Consider the following 25,643-nt stretch of genomic DNA (forward strand, 5'->3'; position numbering starts at 1 on the left):
GGCGCAGTCGGTTAAGCGTCCGACTTCAGCCAGGTCACGATCTCGCGGTCCGTGAGTTCGAGCCCCGAGTCAGGCTCTGGGCTGATGACTCAGAGCCTGGAGCCTGTTTCCGATTCTGTGTCTCCCTCTCTCTCTGCCCCTCCCCCGTTCATGCTCTGTCTCTCTCTGTCCCAAAAATAAATAAACGTTGAAACTATGGACGGAGGCACCAAGGAAGAAGGCAGAGTGAAGGAGACAAGTTGCACACAAGGAAGCTCTGGTGGGACTACACTTAGAAATGACCTCTCCTGGGGAGCCTGGGTGGTTCAGTTGGTTAAGAATGTGACTCTTGATCTCCGCTCAGGCCATCATCTCACGGTTCGGTTGGAGCCCTGCATCAGGCTCTGAGCAGACAATGCAGAGGCTTACTGAGATTCTCTCTCCCTGCCCTTCCCCTGCTCATTCTCCCTCCCTCCCTCTCTCTCCCCATCCCTCCCTCTCTCTCTCTCAAAATAAATAAATAAACGTGGAAAAAAAAGAAAAGAAAAGAAAAGAAATAACCTCTCCTAACCCTGGGAGAAACTCTGGGTCTCATTTAAAAAAATATCCTTCGGGGCGCCTGGGTGGCGCAGTCGGTTAAGCGACCGACTTCAGCCAGGTCACGATCTCGCGGTCTGTGAGTTCGAGCCCCGCGTCAGGCTCTGGGCTGATGACTCAGAGCCTGGAGCCTGTTTCCGATTCTGTGTCTCCCTCTCTCTCTGCCCCTCCCCCGTTCATGCTCTGTCTCTCTCTGTCCCAAAAATAAATAAAAAACGTTGAAAAAAAAATTTTTTTTAAAAAATATCCTTCAGAAAAAGGAGCACATCTACAACCTGAGCATTTCACAATAACGTACATAAAGGCATCTTACGATTCAGAGTCTAGCTCATCTCTTTTGCTTGAGTTTAATTTCCACAGCAGCAGAGAAAAGGCTGACCCGGGACACAGGCACCACATCCAATATAATGCAAGAGCTCGCTGAGCTGTTTAATATTTTGTTTAAATCAACTGAACACAATTCCACCGGAACACAGAAGTTAAGGCAGAGAGAATGTGTGTTTAAATATTCTGAGATAAATGGTTTGTGCTATGGTATCAGGAACCGCGACCAAATGTAGGGCAAAGAGGATGCTATTAGTAAAGGAGAGGTTTCTGGAGAAACTTGAGTGTGCTGGCCCGGGTCTAGGACAACAGAGGACACAGAGACACAGCCCTGCTGGGCTCCCCAGCAGCCAAAGTTTCACTGGGGAACGGGCAGGTTAAAAAAAATTACAACTGGTCAAACATTTCTACATAATAATACATATTTTAAAAAGCAGAACACTCTCCTGTACTTGATTTCAAATCTACATTGTAATTATCTTGAAAGTACTCTGAACCAGGAAACAACATAATTGGATTTGGGGCCACATATTTGACATCAGTGTTCAAGAGAGTCACACACGATGAACTCGGAGCCGCACACACTGGAGCACCAGCTAAGAGCTAAGAGAACCGGTCCAGCATCTAGCACATCGGCTCCGGTGTCCCTCCCACAGCCCGACCCACCAGCCCTCATGGGCAACCTTTTAAAGAATAACTAACAAGAAACTTCAAGCTACATTTAAAAAAATTTTTTACTTCATTTATTTATTTTGAGAGAGACACAGAGAAAAGAGAGAGAAGGGAGAAGGGGCAGAGAGACAGAAACAGAGATGTGGGGATTGAACCCATGAACTGTGAGATCATGACCTGAGCCAAGATCGAATCAGATTCTTAACCAACTGATCTACCCAGGCACCCCCCACCCCCTAGCTACATTTTAAAGCAATGCTCCTCACAATAAAATTTCACTGGATAAAACACGACTGAACAACTCCATTCAAGTCTCTGGTTTTGCAAGGTGGACCGTTGAAGAACACAGGAAAAGGGTATATTGGATATTCCAACTCCATGACTGTCTGTGGACTTTAACACCCACGTGGAAGCAGAAGGAAAGGCAAGGAAAGACACTTGTCACAAAGACCAGGCGGCAACACTCACATCATCCTTGGGGCTACAGTCAAGTATTCTTTTCTATTCTAGCCTCAAGGCAGAGGGAGGCAGATGCTGCCATCTAGAGATATCTAGGGATATCAGCTTTGATAGCGGTGCAGCCAACACAAAAGGGCTGATGGCAGTGGAAGCAGAGGACTCCAGTCTTAGGGGAGCAGCTGCCAGAGCAATACTTCCTTTTGGGAACGAGGGGGCCCCCCACACCCCCCCCGTGTCTAGAGAAAAGGGGATGCCTGACAGAGAGCCTTCAGCTCCACAATTCGTATGAGCGTAAGGACGTAAACCCCTCTGTGATGGCAAAGTGGGGCACGAAGAAGTAGGAGAAGGAAAGGGAAGAGATCACATGAATAAAAGATGGGTACCAACCATCACTTGTGGCACCCGGGACACGGGGTTAGCTCCCGCTGAGACACAAAAACCTTCAGACTTCCAATGTCAGAGTTACAAACTACAGAGAAGGAAAACAGACAGAAAGAAACCAAAGGGAGAAATGAAAAATCAGACCAGTAACTAGCCCAAAATTGGGATGTGGGGGAAACAGGACAGGTGAGCACAGAGGAATGTCTATGGGCTACCACAAGTTACCAGAGGGCACGAAAGGACAAACTATGTTTCGAGAAAAGGAGTTAAGAATGGTTGCATATTATGCATGACTTTTATCCCTACCTTTTAAGAAAATTTTTAAAAATGTTCTATGGGGATTTATAAGTTTATGATACAAAAATAAACTTCACTTTTTAGAACAAAAAATAAAGAACAGAGAAGTAATCTAATCCTGAACTTCCTAACTGATCAACTGGATCTAAGACTCCAGGATGGAAAGGTAAATAAAGTTCTGGCCAATCAAAGATGTGGCATCATTTGCCCTGATATTGGATTCCTAACCTCTTCATCTTAATGAGGAGCTTTCAGCAATGACAGGCCCAGATGATGGTCATAATTCAGACACACGTTTGTCACATCCTTCTGCCTTGTGGGAGAGGCTCTAGGATTAGGACTTCAGTGGGAACTGTTGCCACCAGCAACTTCAGCTGCATCCAGTTAATTTCATACCAAATTCAGATTTCTTTAAAATGCCAGACAAGTAGGGACCATTCAATCCTGCTCAAGCCTCTCCCTGCTCTGACAGAGCAAGGAATCCGTGAGTTGTCAGGCTTGATGGATGAGGGGAATTATTCCTTGTGTGTTATCAGTACCCATCCCCCTTGGAGCCCATCCTTTGCCCTCACACGAGGGGCAGAGAACATTCTGAATAATTCAGAAAAACAACACTTTGGGAAAACAGCTCATGCCAGCAAAGTGGTATGGTCATTACCTTTTCACTTCTTTTGTTGGCTCTTCCGATGCAGCCACCAAGAAACAGGATATCTGTACAGCTAGTGTGGTAGTTGGTGTCATTAGGATTTCACAACTGCAAGCTACAAGGTAACTTGGTCACTCCCTTCACGAAATCAAAGCAGGAGCCCCTGAGATTGGCAAAGGAGGTGTTTCCCACATGTAGAGGCAGTGCCGGACCACACATGGGCACATTCTCTGAAAATATCCTCAGTCTTTGGAGACCTGCTATTGGGAGGCTCTGGTTTCTTAAGCCGGTGGCAAAAATAATCAGTGAGCCCCACTCCAGGAAGCGCCAAGGTCCAGGGTTAGGTATCACACCACTATACTAGAACTTGGCACATTGCAAGTCTCAGTTAATGGTGCCCCAAAGCTCTGTAGTACACAGGCCAGGAGGCTGATGTGGGAAACTGACCAGAGAAAAAAAGACAGTTTCTCTCCCCACTGCAACCCAAAAGAACTATGATTTATAAGACTAGCAGATGTCTACTATTTTCACAAGGGATGATTTTTTTTTCCTCTCACTGGCTTTCAAAGAAAATGAGGAAATTATTTCCAGAGATAGAAAAAATGCTAAAATGAGGGCCAGTCTTTTAAATGTAACTGCAAATAGGGGCACCTAGGTGGCTCAGTCGGTTAAGCATCCGACTTAGTCTCAGGTCATGATCTCGTGGTCTGTGAGTTGGAGCCGTGCATTGGGCTCTGTGCTGATGGCTCAGAGCCTGGAGCCTCCTTTAGATTCTGGGTCTCCCTGTCTCTCTCTCTCTCTATGCCTCTCTCCCACTCGTGCTGTCTCTCAAAAATGAATAAATGTTAACAAAAGTTTTTTTAAATAAACGTAACTGTAAATAAATGTAACTAGAAGAGTTATGAGGCTCCTCTACCAGCCCTGCTAGATGTTAAAAATAGCATGAATCTTCAGGAATTAGATTGTATGATACCAACACAAGGAGACAAATCAAAGGAACAGAACAGAGCCAAGAAATAGACCCGTAACGTACTTAGGAATTTGTTGCATGCTAAAAATGGTATTACAAATTAGGGGTGGGGGGGAAGCAGCTGTTCAATAATAGTGCTGGAATAACTAGCTAGCCCACTTGGAAACAGAATAATATACTCAAATGCGCTTTTACTTATCAATAAAAATAAGTTCCAGATTACAGATGTAAACATTAAAAATTCATCCATAAAAGTAAGAAAGTATGAGACACATTGTTAGAATCTGAGAAGAAAAAATACCTATCTAGGCACGATACAAGTTCCAGAGCCATTTAAATTACTAATTCGGACAAACGTCTGCAAAACTAACAGAAGGGGAAAAAGTGTAAGAAAGAAAACACAACCAAACAATAGTAAGAATGGGAAAGGAATCAAAACTACAGCCGCCACACCATACACATCATTTGCAAATAGAATAACCAGATACATACAAAACTATTAAATACCATAGTGACTTGGGGTGCCTGGGTGGCTCAGTCGGTTGAGCGGCTGACTTCAGCTCGAGTCATGATCTCGCAGTCCGTGAGTTCGAGCCCCGCGTCTGGCTCTGTGCTGACAGCTCAGAGCCTGGAGCCTGTTTCAGACTCTGTGTCTCCCTCTCTCTGACCCTCCCCTGTTCATGCTCTGTCTCTCCCTGTCTCAAAAATAAATAAAACGTTAAAATTTTTTTTTAAAAAATAAATACCATAGTGACTCAAGAAGAAATTAAAAATCTGATGTGTCCAATAACTAATTAAAAATGCGATCAGGCAGAAGTGCCCCATGAAAGAAATTATCAGTCAGGTCCAGACTCCTTTTTAGGTAACATTCAGAACAGTCCAGAAAGAAATCAATCCATTCTTAAACAAACTCCTTCAGAGATTAGACAAAGAAGGAACTGTTCCTGTCATAGATACAATTATGGTTTAGCAAGCACTTCCTCTCTCCTACTGTTGCTGGATTTACTCACGTGACTGGCTTTCGCCAATGGGTAGAAGGGAGACTGGGCTGTTTTGAGCCTAACCCTTAAGTAGTCAGTATTTCTCTTCCTCCCTCTAGGAGTTTCCAACTTCCACTAGGAGAAAACCATTCCACAGGCAAGTGCTCCCCTGCATGCTGGGTCCCACGGTAGTCCATGCAAGGCAGACAGGGCTCTGACCTACCAATTAGAGCCAAGCCAACTCATACATCCACAGTCCAAAACCCGAGCCCACCCACAGACCCGCAACAAGAAATAAATACTACTGACAACTGCCACAGAGCAATTGATTGGTATGCACCCTTATTGTAGTATCACAGGAATGATGGATATATTCCTAATTCATGGTGTTGAGCTAACATAACCTAAGGAAAGCACCAGCTAATACCATGAATAAACACAGCAAAAACCTAAACAAAACAGTAGAATGAATGTACAGAAGTATTTTTTAAAGTTATTTCCCATGACAACGTTGCATTTTTTTTCAAAAGTGTCATATCAATAACATTAACAAATACAAAAAAAGAATTGGTATTAAAAAAAAATAATAACATGCTTCACCTGATAAAGAGGTTCCAAAATAAAAAACAAAAACAAAGTCTCCAAAGCATTCATCATACATAATATGAAATGTTCAAAACACTCCCTTTGTATTTAAAAACAAGACAAGGATGCATGGTATGACTCCCTTTCCACATAATCCTGGAAGTACTGGTTAGTGATGTAAGTTTTTTAAAAGAGAAATAAAAGCTATAAAGACTGGAAAAGGAAGAAACAAAGCTGTTATTATTTATACATCATCAGAGTCTACAAAAGCCCCCCGTCCCACCAATCTACAGATCTGTAAAGATCAAAAAAGATTAGCAAGCTTAGTTAATTTAAAATATCAAAAGCCAGTTCAGTTTCCATACATTAGCAAACAGGTATACATTTTTATTTTTGAAAGATGCTATTTAAATCGCTAAGAATAAATCTAATGGAGGATATACAAATTCGTTCTGTAGATGAGAACACTTAAAAAGCCCTAAGTCAATGGAGCAATATACTACACTCTAGAATAGTAAAACTGAACATCATAAAAATGTCAATTTCCCAAATTGATCTCTGGATTTAACGTATTTCTAATCAAAATCTAATTAGCTTGCAGAATTTCACTAGTGAATTTACACAGAAGATAAAAATGCCAAAACAGCCAACACTCATAAAGAACGTGAAGAAACTTTCTTGACCAATTAGTAATAAGACTTTCAAAGTTACAGGAATAAAGAAAAGTGTGATGTAGGCACAGAAGCAGGCAAATATGCCCACTGCAAGAAAGAGAAGCCCAGAAATAGATACACAAAAAATGCCAAGTACTTAGTAGTTAGTTCTGATGTATGTTAGGTCATATTCTTGAAGTGTTATGACAAACGCAGGATTAACGATTCCCATTTTACTGATGAAGACACCAGGGCTCAAGGAGGTTAAGGGACAATTGCCCAGAACTATGGAGCTGAGTACCAGAATTCAGTCTTAACTTTCCCAACCCTAAACATGCCAGTCTTTTTCATCATCATCTGCTATTTTTTAAAGTCAGTAAATAAACCAAGACAGGACCTATATACTAAGGATAACAGGAGCTCCTTAAGTGCTGAACAAAAATATTAGCAAAAAATAGGCAAAACACAGCATCTGCCAGCAGAATTATGCAGTGATCATTATAAGAGGGGTTTAAAAGAAACACTCTTCCCCTCTGAGCACATCACACTAGATAGAGCCAGATGATGGATCGGGTATATATACTGAAAAGGATATACATACTGCAAGTCCTACAGAATTAAGGTCAGGGTACTGCAAGTGACTGGCTGATTTATGTGGGTCACAACTTGAGGGGGGGGGCGGGAACCCAGACACACTCCAATTAAACAGAAACATTCACATCAAAACTTTCAATGGAAAAAAATATAGGGACACCTGGTGGCTCAGTCAGTTAACCGTAGGACTCTTGATTTCGGCTCAGGTCATGATCTCGCAGTCCTGAGATTGAGTCCTGTGTTGGGCTCCATGCTGAGCATGGAAACTGCTTAGATTCTCTGTCCCTCCCTCTGCCCCTCTCCCCCACTAGTGCCCTCTCTCTCCCTCTAATACACACACACACACACACACACACACACACACACACACACACATTATATACACACACATCCACATACATACATATACTAAAAACCTTAAAAAACTACAGAGACCACAACTCTCTCTTCAAGTAGATATGGCCCTAAAATCATCAGGAAAAGGCATATATAACACTCTACATACATAAGAAGTGGTGAGGATTTTAAATCAACAAAAGAAACGCTATTTCTTTTAAAGGAACTATAAGAGAAAGTAAATTAGGGACACTATGTCCCATAAAGTTTATTTCCAAAGAACCATAATTCTTTGGCTAGACCCTCAAATACTTAGTTTAGTTATGTGAAATTCCTTTTAAAATGTTTTATGTTCCTGGCTTGCTTAAAAGCTTGATTTTTCTAGTAGTTTATGCCTAGCTTCCACAAATACAGAGAATCATGCTTTAAATAAAAATGAAATACAAGAAAAATGGTATTTTAAAGAATGGAAATCAAATTGAAATCTAAATTGCAAATCATCTAACATGTATAAGAAAGCTAAATTACAACTTCAAAAAATACTGAAAGGGAGTATATTTTTAAGGTTCATAAACCAAACGATAATATTAATTGCAATAAGAAGGCTTATTTAAATGAAAAGCCCAAAACTAAGGATTTCGTAAGCAATGTTCCTAATTTATATGCTTAACATGCTAACATTTGTTTCTGCCTTTTACATAGCCAACCAATTAGAGCATATTTCTAAAGAACCAATTTTATTTGCAGGCAATTATTTGTTATCTTAGCTATAATTCTGCAGCTTTTCAAGCAACAAATGAATGAATGTCTTACATCTGGAGAAGAAAACACAAAAAGTGATGGTATGATGTTTGAATACACGCAATTACTGGCATGTTACATCCTAATTAACATCATTAGCTCTGCAACAGTTCTCACAGTAACTGTCAACATTTGTGTCAATTTAGTAGCAGTTAATGACATGTGTAGCAAAGACCTGCTACTCCTTCCATTTACAAATACAATTTAAAAAACCTTTCCTAAAAAGAAAAGGCAGCCTCGCTGAATATTCAAAACATCATTTAATCAATAAAACTCTCCCGTAGCAGGTTTAGAAGGCAGACCTTGTAGTTTATTCCAAGAATCTACCAAGTACAAAATGGACTCCCCAGGGGTACACGATATAACCCAATTGGGTTTAGGGGGGAAATGTAAGAGTACTGGATGCCGTTTTCTGTGTTTCTTCTTTTTTGGGGATTTTAGTACATTTCCTAAGTTGACATTCAGGCTGACGCTCAGCAGATACACACTATTTCTGATGGCTAAAATACTTCCTCACAAGTTAGCCAACAGTCACTGCCTCAGGCACTCCACATAAACTCCACCTTACCCATTACCTATCCGAGGACTCTCTGTACTTCTCTGTGACATGACAGCTATATGGTTAAAGTTGGCAAAGAGAGCTGCCTCCAGACCCCTGCTAAAACCCTAAAGGAAATGTTCCAACAGCTTCCTAGTAAAGATTCACAGGTCGATGATTTTTTTAATACCTCCTCTAAGTACATGTAAATAATTTTAAAATATATTCATATAGTAGGGAGGTGCGCTCAAAAATGCTTCACTTGACAGAGTGAGCCAGCCAAAATGTTAGAATCCCAAAGGCAGGCTCTCTGTTACAACTTCATAAATGATAGCGAAATTTGGCCATGGCAAAAAATGAAGGCAAAATTAACAGTACATTCAAATAGATGTTGCTATTTCAAAGGCCTGGATATAAAGGCACTGTGGTAAGTAGAATACAAAGTGTCAACCCAAAAGAAAGCAACTTATGTATTTGATAAAAAATAAGACTCTTGAAGACCAAGATCCTGGTAAGCCTTTTCTGTAATCTAATGAGGGAAATGGAAAAAAAAAAAAAAAGTAGTTGGGGTTTCCTTTTTTTTTTTTTTGGTTGCCTTTCTACTTTTGTTTGTTTCAGGATATCATCCCTAAAAGTTTGCTTCCTGTTAAAAATACCAATTTACACTTTTTCTTAACTTTTAATTTCAAACAAGCTTCATGTATTCTAAACTACCCTATAGAAAAGAGAGTAGGCCTACAGCTATCTGAAAATAATCAGAGACAACCTTATCTTTGCAAGACCACTTTCATCAATTCTTTAAATCATAAACTTCAGGCATGCATTTAATAAAACTTAAGTTCCCTGGTTTAATAAATACGTGAGCTTACTCCTCTTGAACAAAATGGTACCAGTTAACATTACTGTGCTCTTCTCATGTGCTTCCTGATGTCAGCAACAACCACAAGAAATAGGTATCATTAATATTCCCATTTTTCAGAGTCACAGGGAGGTTATGCTCCTCGGTCAAAGGGACACAACTATTAAGTACTCAAGTCCAGATTCCAACCTAGGCAGCCTGGCTCTGGAGCTCATGCTCTTAAGCATTCCTCTAAACTGTTTACAGGAATTAAATTCCAAATCAAGGGCTTGTAAAAAAAAGGAACACCATTTCGATAAAGGCCACTGCAGTGCACCATCTCTCTAGGCAAGGGGAAAGGGGTGACCTAAGGTATATACTACCCATAAGATTCTCCAATTCCAGAATTCATTTTCAGAAACAAGTGTCTTGAAGGTCAATTAAAATGTAAAAGGTGCTATGGACACACCTAATATCAATTTCATATTTCCTTTAGTGTTATTTCTAAGAGGCCATCCCATGAATACTCTAGGCTCACTTCTTTTTCAACTATAGATCATTATCCTGGCCCTTTCAGTAATCAGACCACTTGGGGACAAAAGAGGTTAGGAGGGGAAGGTAAGCAAAAACACCCTTATAGTCCCATATGATAAATGTTTTGTTTTTGCATATGCACAATTCAGAGAAGGCTAGGGTAGGGAGAGATGTCAGGGAAGGCTTCCCGGAAGAGACAGTGTATGTGTACAGAGCTGTATTGGTCAGGCAAAAAGAAAGAAGATACATAGTTATCCTCTTTCCAGAACAAGGATGGGCATGAGATTAGGAACTTGATGTCCTTGGGAAATGGAAGATGGTTCACTACTGCCAAAGTTGTTTCACCAAACTTTAGAAGCACTTAAAGATGAGAAACTCATGACTTTCCATCACCTGAATCTGTCAAAAGATGTTTTCCAGAAAATAGAGGAAAGAAAGAAGTTTTTAAAAGTTTAATTAAGAACATTTTGATCAGAGCTATGTAAAAAGAAGAGGCTCAAAGTTATCACTGTTTATGTCTAAGAATAAAAAAGGGAGGGGCCCGGATGGCTTAGTCAGTTAAGCATTCGACTTTGGCTCAGGTCATGATCTCATGGTTCATGAGTTCAAGCTCCCCATCAGGCTCTGTGCTGACAGCTCAGAGCCTGGAACCTGGAGCCTGCTTCAGATTCTGTGTGTCTCTCTGCTCCTCTCCCACTCACACTCTGTCTCTCTCAAAATTAAATAAATGTTTCAAAAAAATTAAAAACAAAAAAGACATTCACTTATACAAACAAGAGCCCTGAACAATGAAGTATTTAGATCACAAATAGCTGAGATGAAATTGCACAGTGTCCCATTCTTTAAAAACAAATTAATAGTACCAGATCACAAAGAAAAGATATTATCCAGAAAGCCATTATTACTGTCTAGCCATGGAATCCAACAAAAATTAAGAATTATTTCCTTTTGACTAAAATACCTGCAGATAACAGACTTTGCAGCTGGGAGATCTTCTAAGTAAACAGGACATTCTTCTTACTAACAGACAGACAGTAGTGGTCTTTCAAGATCCACATTAAGTCAGAAACCATTCTGTCACTGACAGCCATGAGCCTCTGGCTCTTCATGTGGTCCTTTGCCTCTGTGACTATTCTAGAAACACTGTACTAAGAAAAAACAACATTGTTCACACCACACTGTCCATTTTTATCTACCACTCCCAGCCCGTTTCATTACATACTTAATTCCACTACACCTTGAGCCTTGCCTGATGATCCTTGCTAGAGCCCTGAAGCCCACATCCTTCTTCCAGATCTATAAATTCTCAAAACTGCACACTATCCAACACATTATTTCCTTCCACTTTGCTGGTTTCTCTCAAGTCTCATTTCAACTAGCTTTGAAGCTCCTTAAAAATGATGACGCATCACATCTTTATCAGGTATGTTTTATTTATTTATTTCAGTACAGTTGACAAACAATTTTACCTTAGCTTCGGGTGTACAACATAGCGATTCAACTTCTCAATACATTTTGCTATGCTCACCACAAGTGTAGCAACCATCTGTCGCCACAAAATACTATTACACTGTTATCAACTATAATATCAACTATATGCTGTGCCTTTTATTTACATGACTTATTCGTTCCATAACTGGAAGCCTGTATCTCCTTCACCCATGTTGCCCATCCTGCCATCCCCTTCCTTCTATTTCACTTTGCATAATGCCCTCTAGCTGCATCCACGCTGTCACAAATGGAAAGATGTCATCCCTTTTTTGGCTGAGTAATACTCCACTATGTGTGTGCACACACATGCTTATGTATGTGTTTGTGTGTGGACACCACGTCTCCTTTACCCATTCATCTAGTAATGGACATTTGGGTCACTTCCATATCTTGGCTATTGTAAATAATGCTGCAATAAACATTGGGGTGCATATATCTTTTTGTATTGGTGCTTTCATTTCCTTTGAATAAATATCCAGTAGTGGAATTACTGAATCATAGGGTATTTCTGTTTTTAATTTTTTGAGGAACCTCCGTATGGTTCTCCACAGTGGCCATACCAATTTACATTCCTACCAACAGCGCTGGAGGGTTCCTTTTTCTTCACATCCTCACCAATATTTTGTGGGTTTTTTGTGCTTTTGATTTTAACCATTCTGTCAGGTATAAGGTGTTATCTCATGTGGTTTTGATTTGCATTTCCCTAATGATTAGTGATGATACTGAGCATGTTTTCATCTGTCTGTTGGCCATCTGTACATCTTCTTTGGAAAAAATGTCTATTCAGACCCCCTGCTCATTTTTAATCACATTATTTGTGTTTTGTTGGTGTTGAGTTGTTAAGTTCTTTAGGGATCTTGGATATTAACCATTTATTAGATAAGTCCTTTGCAAATATCTTTTCACATTCAACAGGCTACCTTTTAGTTTTGCCAATGATTTCCTTCATTGTACAAAAACTTTTTATTTTGATAGAGTCCCAATGGTTTGTTTCTGCTTTTGTTTCCCTTGCCCCAGGAGACAAATCAAGAAAAATGTTGCTATTGCCCAGGTCAGCGACATGACTACATGTGTTCTCTTCCAGAACTTTTACAGTGTGGGGTCTCACATTTAGGTCTGTAACTCATGTTGAGTTTATTTTTGTGTATGATGTTAGAAAGTGGTGCAAATTTCTCAGCACCATTTGTTGAAGAGACTGTCTTCCCCATAATAAATTCTTACCTCTCTTGTCTGAGATGAATTGACCATATAATTATGGGTTTATTTCTGGGCTTTTTATACTGTTACACTCATCTATGTGTCCATTTGTGTGCCAGTACCATATGGTTTTGATTACTACAGCTTTGTAGTATATCTTGAAATCTGAAATTGTGACATATCCAGTTTTGTTCTTCTTTCTCAAGACTGCTTTGTTTGTGTGGGGTGTTTTGTGGTCCTACTCAAATGTTACTGTGACTTGTTCTAGTACTACGAAATGTGCTGTTGGTATTTTCACAGGGATTGTGTTGTATCTGTAGATTGCTTTGGGGAGTACAGACATTTTAACAATATTATTTCTTCCAATCCGTGAAGTATCTTTCCATTTGTTTGTCTTCAATTTCTTTTATCAATATTTTATGGTTTTTACCTCTATGGTTAAGTTTATTCCTAGGTATTCTGTTCTTTTTGGTGCAACTGTAAATAGCATTGTTTTCTCAATTCCCCTTTCTGCTATTCTGTTATTAGTGTATAAAAATTCTACCAATATCCGGGCATTAATTTTGTACCCTGCAACTTTGCTGAACTCATTTATTTCTTCTAACAGTTTTTTGGTGAAGTCTTCAGAATTTTTTGTGTGCATTATCATGTCATGTGCAAATAATGACAGCTACCTTCTTCCTTACTAATATGGATGCCTCATTTCTTTTTCCTGTCTGCTTGTTGTAGCTAGGACTTCTGGTACTATATATAATAAAAGTGGTGAGAGTAGATATCCTTGTCTTGTTCCTGACCTTATGGGAAAAGGTCTCAGTTTTTCACCACTGAGTATGATGTTAGCTGTGAGTTTTTCACACGTGGCCTTCATTGTGTTCAAGTATGTTTCCTTTAAACCCACTTTGTTGAAAGTTTTTACCATAAACGGAGGTCGAATTTGGTTGAATGCTTTTGCTACATCTGTCAAGATGATCATTTACTTTTTATCCTTTGTTTTGTTGATGTACTGTATCATAGTGATTGATTTGCAAATATTCAACCATCCTTGCATCCCAGGAACAAATCCCATTTGATCATGGTGATAATCCTTTTAACGTATTGCTGAATGTTGTTTGCTATTTTTTGAACATTTTTACATCTATGTTCATTGGGGATATTGGCCTATAGTTTTATTTTTCTGTGGTGTCTTTGCCTGTTTTTGTATCAGGGTAATGCTGGCCTCATACAAGTATTTGGAAGCTTTCCTTCCTCTTCTCTCCTTTTTTTTTTTTTAATCTAGGTTTTAATACCAATTGTACAATAAGAACTCCATTAATAGTCAATTAACTGATAAATGAGCATAACAAAATACCACAGATTTGGAATCCAACACTAGATTGATACTTCAGGTGTCAATGAACAAAAAATAAATGTATTCACCAATACCATTCATTCCACTAACCACCAAAATATATCTAAAAAATACAGCAGGAAAAGTATCAAGACATGCATGCTTTTCCAGAGCCCCAATAACCAAAGTCTCCTAAGAAGTCTATTAAGTAAAATGATAACTTTACATTTTTTCCCAAGAAAGGAAATGTTACATCCCAATACCTTCTCTCTCAGAAACCACTGTCTAATTGCTATGAGCTTGTTGGGGTTTTTCCAGGGTTGCAGAATCTTTGTGACAATGAGGCAATGAGACAGCAATGTCAGGGGCTGATATTTTATCAGGAGATCAAGAGCACAAGCTGTGTCACACCAGGACTTCACCAGAGCAGCATCTATCCACCAGTGTACCAACGGACACTTCCATGATGGCAGCCAGAACTGCTTGACCACCTCTATCTCAGTCATTTCCCAAGACACAGGGCCCATTCAAATCATTGAGAGCCTAGCAATTCAACTAGTCCAGGCTCCAGGAAGCAGAACTACAGGAGACTGGGAAAACTCTCAATTCTTACAATTACGGACCTAAACAGTTATGAATAAACAAACTATCATCTAAGCACTAAGTATATATAAGGCAGTGCCCTTGGTGCCAGAAATTACAGTGCAGAGAAGAGAGCTGAGATGCCAAGACTTGGCATTCTCTGGATCATCTCATAATGAACAGGTTAACCAGCTCCTAAACAGGTATACTAGTTGGGTAAGTGGGTAATAAATGAAACCTAAGCTTTAACATACACACACAATGATATCTAAACATTTATATGGTATTACTGTTATAAATTCATTTAAATCCCCTGTATGATGTTAAGTAATTAAAACAGGGCACGCCTTCTGATTCTTGAAATCCCACAAGATATTTATGGGCACCATTCATCACACTGCCACTCAAATGACTTTGATAACAGGAAGTCCACACTTGACCAGTCTGTCCAGTCACACCCACATAGAGAGGCGCTTCCGCAGGCATCCATCCTGTCCTTCCCAGGAAGGATAACATACACACAAAGTCATGGCTATTTTTTAATCTTTGCAAACGTAAGGAAGAGAAAACTAAGAGAAGTTTCAAGTGCCTACTTCTGGCTGCAATTTCATTTTAGAAAAAAAAAAAAAAAAACCCTGCCTCCCCACCTGACAAAATAAGTAGTTTTTCACTCATTAATAGACTGAATCACAACACACTCTATATAGTTTTTCTGCTAATTATTCTCAGAGTACCCCAGCACGTTTAGAGTAAGGAGTCATGTTTAGAGTATCTCTTCACGGGGACAGGAGTTGGATTATAACAAGGATTTTACAGTTCAATTTTAATCTGATCTTTGATTTATAGAGTCCTGTTAAACCAGCCACTCTGTGGATGGGCCCAGGTGAGCCTATAATGAGATTTATCTTCATGGATTAGGCCTGACCTATAATAATCTGCTCAGGGCTCCCTACTGCTATTTCAGCACTGAGTTATGAAAATTCATCCCTTCACTATAAACAGAACCTAGCTCAGAGGGTAATAACTCGGAGATGTATTACTCCTGGAATATAAGCACTCTTGAGACTCTGATTATAATGTCCACAGCTGAAGGCACTATTTCACAATTGAGATTACTACTTTCCAGATGAAAAAAATTCTGAACTATGGAATAATGCCTTCAGCCACATACACTGTAATCACACTCAGGAGTTCTTATATCCCAAGAGCAACACAGGTTACCAACAGTTGGTATGGTAAGCTGATTTAGGGAATGGAAGGAAGTTACAGGAAGAAGCAAGGATAAGCCTAACTTCACATTTGCTTTATCCAGAGGCTTTGATGTAAGAGTTCAACATGCCAAATAACCTTATCAACTTCACTAAAAACCTGACAAATTTACAATAGCTATTTTTCAAATAAACAAGCGAAGTTCTTTTTTTTTTTTTAACACGACAATGCTGACTGCTGGCCAGGGTGTAGTGAAATGCACTTCCTCAATATATGAATGCATAAATCTGGACAGTGTTCATAGAAACAATATTTAGCAGAAGTACAGAGAACTTTCATAATGCTCACATCCTTTGCCACAGCGATTCTACTCCAAGAAGTTACCCTGGAAACGTAATTAGAGGTCAACCAGGACTTATTAAAAGCCTGTTCAGCACCATTATCTGCAATAGGAAAAACTTGGAAATAACCTGAAGGGAGAAATTTTGAGAAATCCACACATTCAAGTATTATGCAGCCTTTAAATTATTGAGTCACAGTGGGTAAGGAGAAATGCTAACTCATAGTTGTATTCTACAACTTTTGTTAAGCAATCTATCCAAGGGCATTCAAATTGTTCCTCCATCAATATTTAACAGATCCTCTCTCAGAGTTAACTAATTGGACTTCAGCTCAGGTTTTTGTTTTTGAGCTATAAGGCTAATGAAGTATTGATATAATATTAAATGACTGCAAATAAAGTCCGTACTCTAAATAAATGCTGACATTATGCCAGTGCATTGTGAATGAATTAAAAAGGAAAAATGCACTTTTGCATACATTTAGTGAATTTTCCCTGACTCTTCATAATGCATGTTTGCAAATGGAAAAGATGAATATTCATCAACCCTCTTTGAATCTATTACAGCTTAAATAGTTTTGTCTTAATATTCATAGTACATCATGAAATGTAATTTTTTCATTAAAAGAAATGGATACTGTGTCAAAAAAAGGGCCACTGAAGAAACATAAAATTATACCACTGAACCTAAGAGTAAGAGTTGAAGAGCATTATTTGAAAGCACTTCCCTCTTTCAAAACGGTTAGCTATTCTAGCAAGTATCTTCTCCCAGGTTGTCGTGCTGATGAATACTAAGTGAAAATGAGCAAGAAAGAAACAAGCTGGTTCACCAACCTGCAAGAGGGACAAAAAGGTTACACTATGGCTCATTATCAGGTGATCTGAGAGAAAGGGCTCATTTCCCTCCTTGCTGATAATACCACTCATCTAAGCCTGACAACCCCAAGGAAACATCTTTCTGATCAACCCCAGGTAGACCAACATCAGAATTTCCTAAGTGACAGGCACCAGCCAAAGGACTGCCCATGAGTTGGCTCATGTAATCCTCACAATAACCTGAGGAGGTTACAACCATTAGCCTCTCTTCACAGATGAGGAAACCAAGGCTTACACAGCTATTAAGGACTAGAGAGTGGAGATGATCTCTTAACCACTCTGCTTTCCCCCCCTCATTCCCTTTTTCCAACTTAATCACTAAGGTCTACTTCCTGAATGTACTTTCCATGGTTAACTGCTCTCGGGCTTGAAGAGCTTCTTGATTAGGCCAAACAATATAAACCTGAGGCACCTGGGTGGCTCAGTCCGTTGAGCGTCCAAATCTTGGATTCAGCTCAGGTCATGATCTCACAGTTCATGGGTTCAAGCCCTGCATCGGGCTGTGCACTGACAGCACAGAGCCTGCTTGGAATTCTCTCTGTCCTCTCTCTCTGACCTTCCCCACCCCCTCTCTCAAAATAAATAAACATTTTTTTAAAGTTTAATAAATAAATACAAAAAAATAACATAAGCCTAAAAAGTTTATCGCAGATTAAAAATGAGCACACAAACAAACAAAAAAACCAACAGCCCATTCTAGGGCATTGAAAACATACAGAAAGGAAATATTTTCGCTTCTGCATTCTTCAAGTCCTCAGTGGGCACCTACTATGTGCCAGCACTATTCTACGTCCTGGGAAGACAGCTGGGAACACAGAAAATCTCTTTACTCTCATTAATTTTTCATTAGAGTAGTTAATAGATATGTAATAAGATAAGCCAATCGTGTAGCATACTGAATGGGGATAAAGCTAAGGAGTAAATCAGAGTGTCCAGCATGCAATGTGGGGGAACTGCTTCAAACAACATGGCCAAGGAAGACCTCAACAAGAGAAGATGTATTACGGGCATGAGCAGAGGAGGCTCAAGATTCAAATCAAACAGAAAACAGGGGAAAAACACTGTAAACTAGTTTTTACCATGTTTCTACCATCTGTCCATTACTCCAAAGTACAAAAGAAGTGAGGATTTCATTTGAGGGCCACATATATTATTTTTAAACTGTAATCACCAAGGCTTACAACCTTATTTTCCTACAGAAAAGTAAGTTACCACTGGTCCTGCTTTTGTCTCTTGAAATTTCCATCTTTCTTGCCAGAAAGCAGCATCTGTATAAATCCCCCTGCTTTTGACAACTCTGACTTCTTTGATAAACTACCCATGTGTGTGGGGAGGGACAGAAAGATGGAGGAAGCAAATGGGGAAATGAGTTTTCCCCTCTTCAGATTAATGTATATGAAGTATACATCTGACACTTCATCAGCACTCCCGGCTGGTGTCCCAGCAGGCGGACACTGGCTAAGCATGTATCCTGCCAGCTACCAGGCTACTTAGGATGAATTGGCAACGTGCCATTTATCTGAAATGCCCAATGTGTCTGGGAGAGGGAGCACAACTACATTTAGCATTGCCAAGGAAAACTAGATACTTCAGGCTAGGAATTAATCTCCTCCTTGAGAAGGTAGTTAGCATTACCCTCAAGCATGCCTATGGCATTTAAATCACTATAGGTCATGCATTTACTAAAATTCATACCTACCAAACCACGAGGCCTTCATTTATATCTTACTAACATATCAATACCTCTCAGGTTGAGAGTCTGTACTTTTCAGAAATGTTTATTGTTGTGTTGAACAGGAAATTCTGTTTTATCAAGTGCAGCGCTGTCATTTGGACATAAATCACTTGGATTCCAGTTTTTCCAATTTTTCCCCACTTGACGACACACATTGCTTCAACTTACTTCTTCCACGGACCCACAAAACAGTGAAATCAACGGGACCATATCAGGTCTCCTTACAAGCATATTAACCACATTTTCTTGAATGTGGACAGTGATCCTCTCTTGACGAACTGGGTCACCCTATTTGTTGAGTGGCTGATGTGAAACTACATGGAATTTGGCTCATCACATGGACTTCAAGGCTAATGGCAAATCTAACACACAGAACGACAAAAAACAAAGAGGTATTTAGATGGATGGTCTTATTAGGCCACCCATTCCAGCACACAGCATTGCAGCATCACTCTTGCCTTGCAACTGAAGCCATCTGTCACTTTGTGGGAGTAATTATTCGTTCCATCAGCCGTATTTATTGAATGCTTCCCACGTGCAAGGAGTTGTGCCAGGAGCAGTGAGGTCCAGATTCAGAGGAGACAGGAATTCTGCCCTCAAGGAGCCTGCAGTCTAGCAGCGGGTATCAGGGACCAACACAAAGAACTAGAACTGATGGTGCACAATGGTAAACAAGAGTCAGGAGAAAGGGTGATTTATAGCCCTGAGATGGGGGGGGGGGGGAGAGGGGGGAGCGGGGAGGGAGGTGGCAAGGGGATTGAGGATAGTGGCCTGGAAAGAGGGTCAGGGTGAAGCACACTGTACTGTTCAGGGCACCACACTAAACATCGCTTTTTGAGAAGGGAAAGGGAAAAAAGGAAAAAGGGAAAAGTAAGTTCTAGTAAGTGGACATTTCCACCTCCGGAGCATCATTCTCCATCACTACAGAGATAGATAGTTGTAATCAGGAAGATAATTTAGATGTCATCCAATCCAAGAAATAGCAAACATTAACCGTAATGGTTCTGCAAAGGGTATCCAAAGCCAACAAAGTCATTAACCTGGACTGAGTGACATACCGAAATCAGCAATATGGCCAGAAACGTGGGCAGATCGCGGAACTATGAGGAAAATAAGATGGTACTCTGCGTGGCAGCTCTCCTCCAGCTGCCACTGCTCTTTCGACAATGGAACAGGAGGGCGGGCGCAAGGGGAGAGGACTTGGTCAAACAGCCCGCAAACAGTTTTCCTTAAGCTATAATCAGGAAGCAGTGAAACCTCTAAAGGAAAGATATGATGAGAGTTACATTTTAAACTTTCACTGTCCGGCATAAATGGTTAACCATAGTCTGGCTTCTGTACTCAAGCTTACCCATAATAGGTTAGCAACAGAAGTAATTACACTGCTAACATTTGAGACTTGTTATGTGCCAGGTACTATTTTAAGTTTGCTCTTGATGGTATTTTAGCACTTTTTCTAGTTTTGCTCTCAAGCAAACAGTGGAAAAACTTGCAGGGCAGGTAAGCCAGTAATTTAATGACACTTTGCTAAGAATCTCATCAGACAGATTTTAGAGAGTACTCTTTTGTATTTTCTATTAATGGCTCTCTTTATCTTTTTATCTTATTCCCAAGCCTTAGGTCACCTGACATGTGTTTTAAGAATGAATGAATCAACTTCTGTTTCTGACTATGTGACTACCAGTATTACATAAGATATATTCCCTTTAACAGTGCTTTTTAATCAGAATAATTTACTTGGCAATAAACAATACAGGATTACTATCTAAGTGATAAGAGTAATATTGCAGTGACCAAAAAATACTTCTGTTTAAAAAAAAAAAAAATCACTGGGGCACCTGGGTGGCTCAGTTGGTTAAGCGTCCAACTTCAGCTCAGGTCACAATCTCGCGGTTTGTGGATTAGAGCCCTGTGGATTTGAGTTGGGTGCTGTGCTGACAGCTTGGAGCCTGGATCCTGCTTAGGATTCTGTGTCTCCTTCTCTCTCTGCTCCTACCCTGCTTGCTCGTTCGCTCTCGCTCTCTCTCTCAAAACAATAAACATTAAAAAAAAAATTTTTTTTTTAATTTTTTTTTTGTTTTTTCAACGTTTATTTATTTTTGGGACAGAGAGAGACAGAGCATGAACGGGGGAGGGGCAGAGAGAGAGGGAGACACAGAATCGGAAGCAGGCTCCAGGCTCTGAGCCATCAGCCCAGAGCCCGACGCAGGGCTCGAACTCACGGAATGCGAGATCGTGACCTGGCTGAAGTCGGACGCTTAACCGACTGCGCCACCCAGGCGCCCCTAAAAAAAATTTTTTTAAAGCACTAATTCTGAGGAATTTCCCTCTTTCCTTAAAAAGTAAATGCTTTCACTAAAATAAGCTTTTAATATAATTGCCCAAGAAGAAAAACTAAAATTGAACTTGGGGATGGAACGAAGGCAAATTCAACTACTATCGTTGTAAACATACCTTTAAATATAAGTCTCCAAATTTTCATGAGAGGAAAAAGATGAACTTTGATTTGAAAATCATAGTTAATTTTGAAGTCATAAATTTTCTGAAAGACACTTTTTTAGGGATAACTATTCACTATGTTCATAATCTTTATTATTCTAGAAGCAAAATCAGGGAATCCCGAAGTTGAATTCCAGAGACTGCTTAAATACCTCTTTTCATCTTGCAGGTACAGCTGAGTTGATACAATCTGAGAAACTAAGTGATCTGCTCAAGTTTATACAGCTACCTAATAGCAAAAGCAAGACTAGAATCTCAACCTAAATCAAATCTCCCTGATTACTGAATGATTCTCAAATATCCAACTTATTCATTACCAATGCATAAGATTATAAGGCACCGCAATGCACTCATTTATTATTTGCATTATCATCAGTAAAACATGTTTAAAAACCTATTCCCATACCATACAACTCTACCACTAGAGCAAAAGTAACTTGTACCGACTTCTAGGCTGTGCCAAAGGTTTAAGTAGAGAAGTAATACACCCAGGAGAAAAAAAAAAAATTCTAGTAAGCATTGTGATTGAAAATAAAAATGAGGGGCACCTAGGCAGCTCAGTCAGTTAAGCATCTGACGGGCTCAGGTCATGATCTCACGGATCTTCAGTTCAAACCCCACGTTGGACTCTGTGCTGACAGCCCAGAGCCTGGAGCCTACTTTGGATTCTGTGTATCCCTCACTCTCTTTGTCCCTCCCCTGCTCAGGCTCTGTCTCTGTCTCTCTCTTCAAAATAAACACTAAAAAAAAAAAAAAAAAAAAATTTAAAGGAAAATAAAGATGAACACTGAAAAAACTGGAAAAAAAATTCAGGAGTCCAAACTACTAACATATATACAAACATGGGTGCCACGTGCCAAGGGGTAAATGCGGATCGAGTGCTGAGGTTGGAATAATCACCGTTTTCAATTACTACCAAAAACAAACAAACAAACATACAAACAAACAGGTGTCACCAATGGATGAGAAATCTAGGGGAAATTTTTGACCAAATATGTTCACATGGCCTGAAATCTATCTCTCTACAGAATGCTTATCGTTTGCAAGAGGAAAAAATCAAACTAGGGTGGAGAAATTAAACACTGCCATGATGGGGGCGGGGGAGGGGGGGGTTGGCAAAATTAACATCACAATGAAGGGCAGACCGACTTCAGGGGCCTGCAGGAGGCAAGCCCTGAAAGGAAACATCACCACCCATGTCCTATTCTGGCCTGGAATGCAAAATGTGACTTTCCCCAAGAGGAAACATTACACATATCAAACACGTGTAATATGAGAAACATTACATTTTTTTTTCATTGGGAGGAGAACTATAGTCTTCAAAAATGTCTGTGTCATAAAAGGCAAAGGAAGGCTGTGGCAACCTTCCAGACTGATAGAGACTAAATAGATATGACAATTAAATGCAATATATGACCCCAGACTGAATCCTATACTGGAGGCTGAAGAAAAATGCCATACAGGACATTATCGTGCCAATTGATTAAACTGAAATACAGAATGGAGCATACATAAAAGGCTTATGGCAGCCATAAATTTGCCACTGTTCGTAATTGTGATAACAAATGGCCATAATACAAACAGTTTACTCCCAAACAGTTCAAAAAATTATCTGAGTGTGTGGACATATATATGCATATACACACATAGCTATACATCTACATCGACATATATACAAGGAAAGAGAAAAAGCACATGATAAAGCGAATTTGGCAAGAGATGAATAGCTGAATCAAGGTAAGGACCCACCATGTTGTACTGATTTTTCATATTCTTGCAACTTTTAGTAAGTTTGGAATTATTTTCAAATAAGGTATTTAAGACAAAAATCTCACAAATATTTTCATTTCTTTTGAAGGAAGAGGGGAGACAGTCAAGTAGAAACAAACGGTACAGATTAGGTGGGAGGGATGGAGACAAGCCTTGGAAAAAATTAGCACACTCAGAGCAAAATATTGCACATTGCCAAATCTGTGCTTAACGTTAAATGTGGTTGTAAGTTCAAACCTAAAGTCAATAAACTTAAAATAGTCCCCAGGGAGGTGGGGAGACGGTATCACCCGATGCTCTGCTTAAAGAGGCAGAGGACACTCACCAGGCTGGCGGTGAGCGAGGGCGCAGACTGGCCCAAGGCCTGGCTGCGCATGCGCACGAGGTTGGACGTCTCCGCCGAGGTGGCCCAGGCCTGCCCCGCCACTGGGTTTGGAAGCAGGTACCGCCCTGTGGGGGTGAAACAGAAGACAGTGTAAGCGGCAGGCAAAACATCAGTAATTCTGTGGCAAGGGCCAGTCCCTTCTTGGCCATCCTTCTAAACTGCTTCTGTCACACTCCTTACATTTATTAACAGCAACAAGGGTAATGCTGTTTTAATTAAGTCAGGAGATCCAGGGGCAAGTTGTGACCCTGATTTCCCACATAAACCCAAGTAAACCTCCTCCCCTCCAGCATCTGTACCTTTCGGCCAGCACAGGATCAAGCACCTTGTTACTTCTGCCCATTCCATAGGAACTTGCCAAGGATGCATATAAACCCATAAAACATTCTCAGCATCATAGAAGGAAACAGAAGCACGGTCAAACGGACTTTTTCAATATCTACTACGAAAAACTGATCTCAAAATCAACTAGAAAAGAGTAAACAAAATGGAGATCATGGTCAACAAAACAAAGAGTTGGAATTCTGTCAAGGTGAAATGGGGCTGGTGCCTCTTTCTCAAAGCTCCTCTGTCTGAAGAACTGATGGTCATCCAACCATGTCCACAGGACACACATGGTATTCATCTGCATAAATCAGGACATCAATATCAGTCTAGGTTCACTGAGCAATTTACATCAACCTTGAACTCTAATGTATTGGTATGCCTCTAAAAGTCAAACAGTTGAACAAATTTACATTGCCTTACTTCTTCACCACAAGGACTGGACTAGTTATCAACACCCAAGAAATAAGACTTCTTTTTTTTTTTTCTTTTTTTAGCATTTATTTATTTATTTTGAGAGAGACAGAGACAGCATGAGTGAAAGAAGGGAGAGAGAGAATTCCAAGCAGTCTCTGGGCTGCCAGCACAGAGCCCAATATGGGGCTCAAACCCATGAAGCTGTGAGATCATGACCTGAGCTAAAACCAAGAGTCACACACTTAACCAACTGAGCCACCCAGGTGCCCCAAGAAATAAGGCTTCTTGACTTTAGGAAGTTAGGATGGATGTGAATATTCACACAGTAACGGAGCTCAAAGTAGAAATCATGATTGATTTTTATCCGTTTCACCCTAATACATGCACAACGACTGGCCATAGTAGGTGCTCGTGAAATATCCACAGAATGATAAAAGAACAAATGGGCACGTCTTTCTCAAACAACAAACAGGCACAAAGAAAGGATGGCAGGCAACGTGGAGAACCTCATCCAAGGACTGGGGAGGGGAGGATCGGCATTCCAGCCACATACCTCTCAGATACATGGAAGAATGCATCACATGTGGCTGATGGCCCTACAGCTGAGGCAATATGTGGATTTTCCCCGGCAGATCAGTTCCTTGTAGTAGAGCCTCACTCTCTTATTCAGGCATGCACCCCACAAGCCTACCCCACTGGTTAATGAGTGTTGCAATATAAAGTGATTTACTAGCAGTGTGCATGGTAACTACCAGCACTATCCAAGTGCGGTAGTGAGCTGCAGCTGCCATCACTGTCCATGCTAAGAGGTCTAACTCTTGAATTCAAGTACTCTCAGAAATGTGTATCTTTTTTTTTTTTTTAATGCTATTCATTTTGGAGAGAGAAATAGACTGCAAGCAGGGGAAGAGCAGAGAGGGAGAGCGACACAGAATCTGAAGCAGGCTCCAGGCTCTGAGCTGCCAGCACAGAGCCCGATGCGGGGCTCGAACTCAAACTGTGAAATCATGACCTGAGCCCAAGCTGGATGCCCAACCAGCTGAGCCACCCAGGCGCCCCAGAAATGTGTATCTTAATGGCAAAGGAAACACTTACTTTGCCAAAATTTCTCTTTTGCACCATTATATAGTGAAAGCACACCCTATAGAAAATGAGGTCTGCTTCTGAGATCCCAATTTTGCCTCAGTGACAACAGGGAAGACGTTAGTCAACCTCTCCTGGCCTTGGTTTTTCTGTCTCTAAAATAGAGAGAATGCAGTTGACTATTGTTGAGGGCATCAAAGAATTTTTTAACTAAAGCGCTCAGT

General features: G+C 40.2%; 1 protein-coding gene across 6 annotated transcripts in view; it reads right to left on the reverse strand.

Annotated features, from left to right (window-relative positions):
• MAST4 (microtubule associated serine/threonine kinase family member 4) overlaps positions 1-25,643 on the reverse strand; it is a 570,307-nt gene that overhangs the window by 372,693 nt on the left and 171,971 nt on the right. For all 6 annotated transcript variants that reach the window (XM_040451692.1, XM_040451683.1, XM_040451673.1 and 3 more), the window contains exon 3: positions 23,536-23,660. In XM_040451692.1, the coding sequence (XP_040307626.1) occupies positions 23,536-23,660 (125 nt within the window). The remainder of the gene's footprint in view (positions 1-23,535; positions 23,661-25,643) is intronic.

This window comes from Herpailurus yagouaroundi, unplaced genomic scaffold (genome assembly GCF_014898765.1).
Source record: "Herpailurus yagouaroundi ecotype Mexico unplaced genomic scaffold, PumYag 29, whole genome shotgun sequence".
In the NCBI taxonomy this organism is placed as follows: Eukaryota; Metazoa; Chordata; class Mammalia; order Carnivora; family Felidae; genus Herpailurus; species Herpailurus yagouaroundi.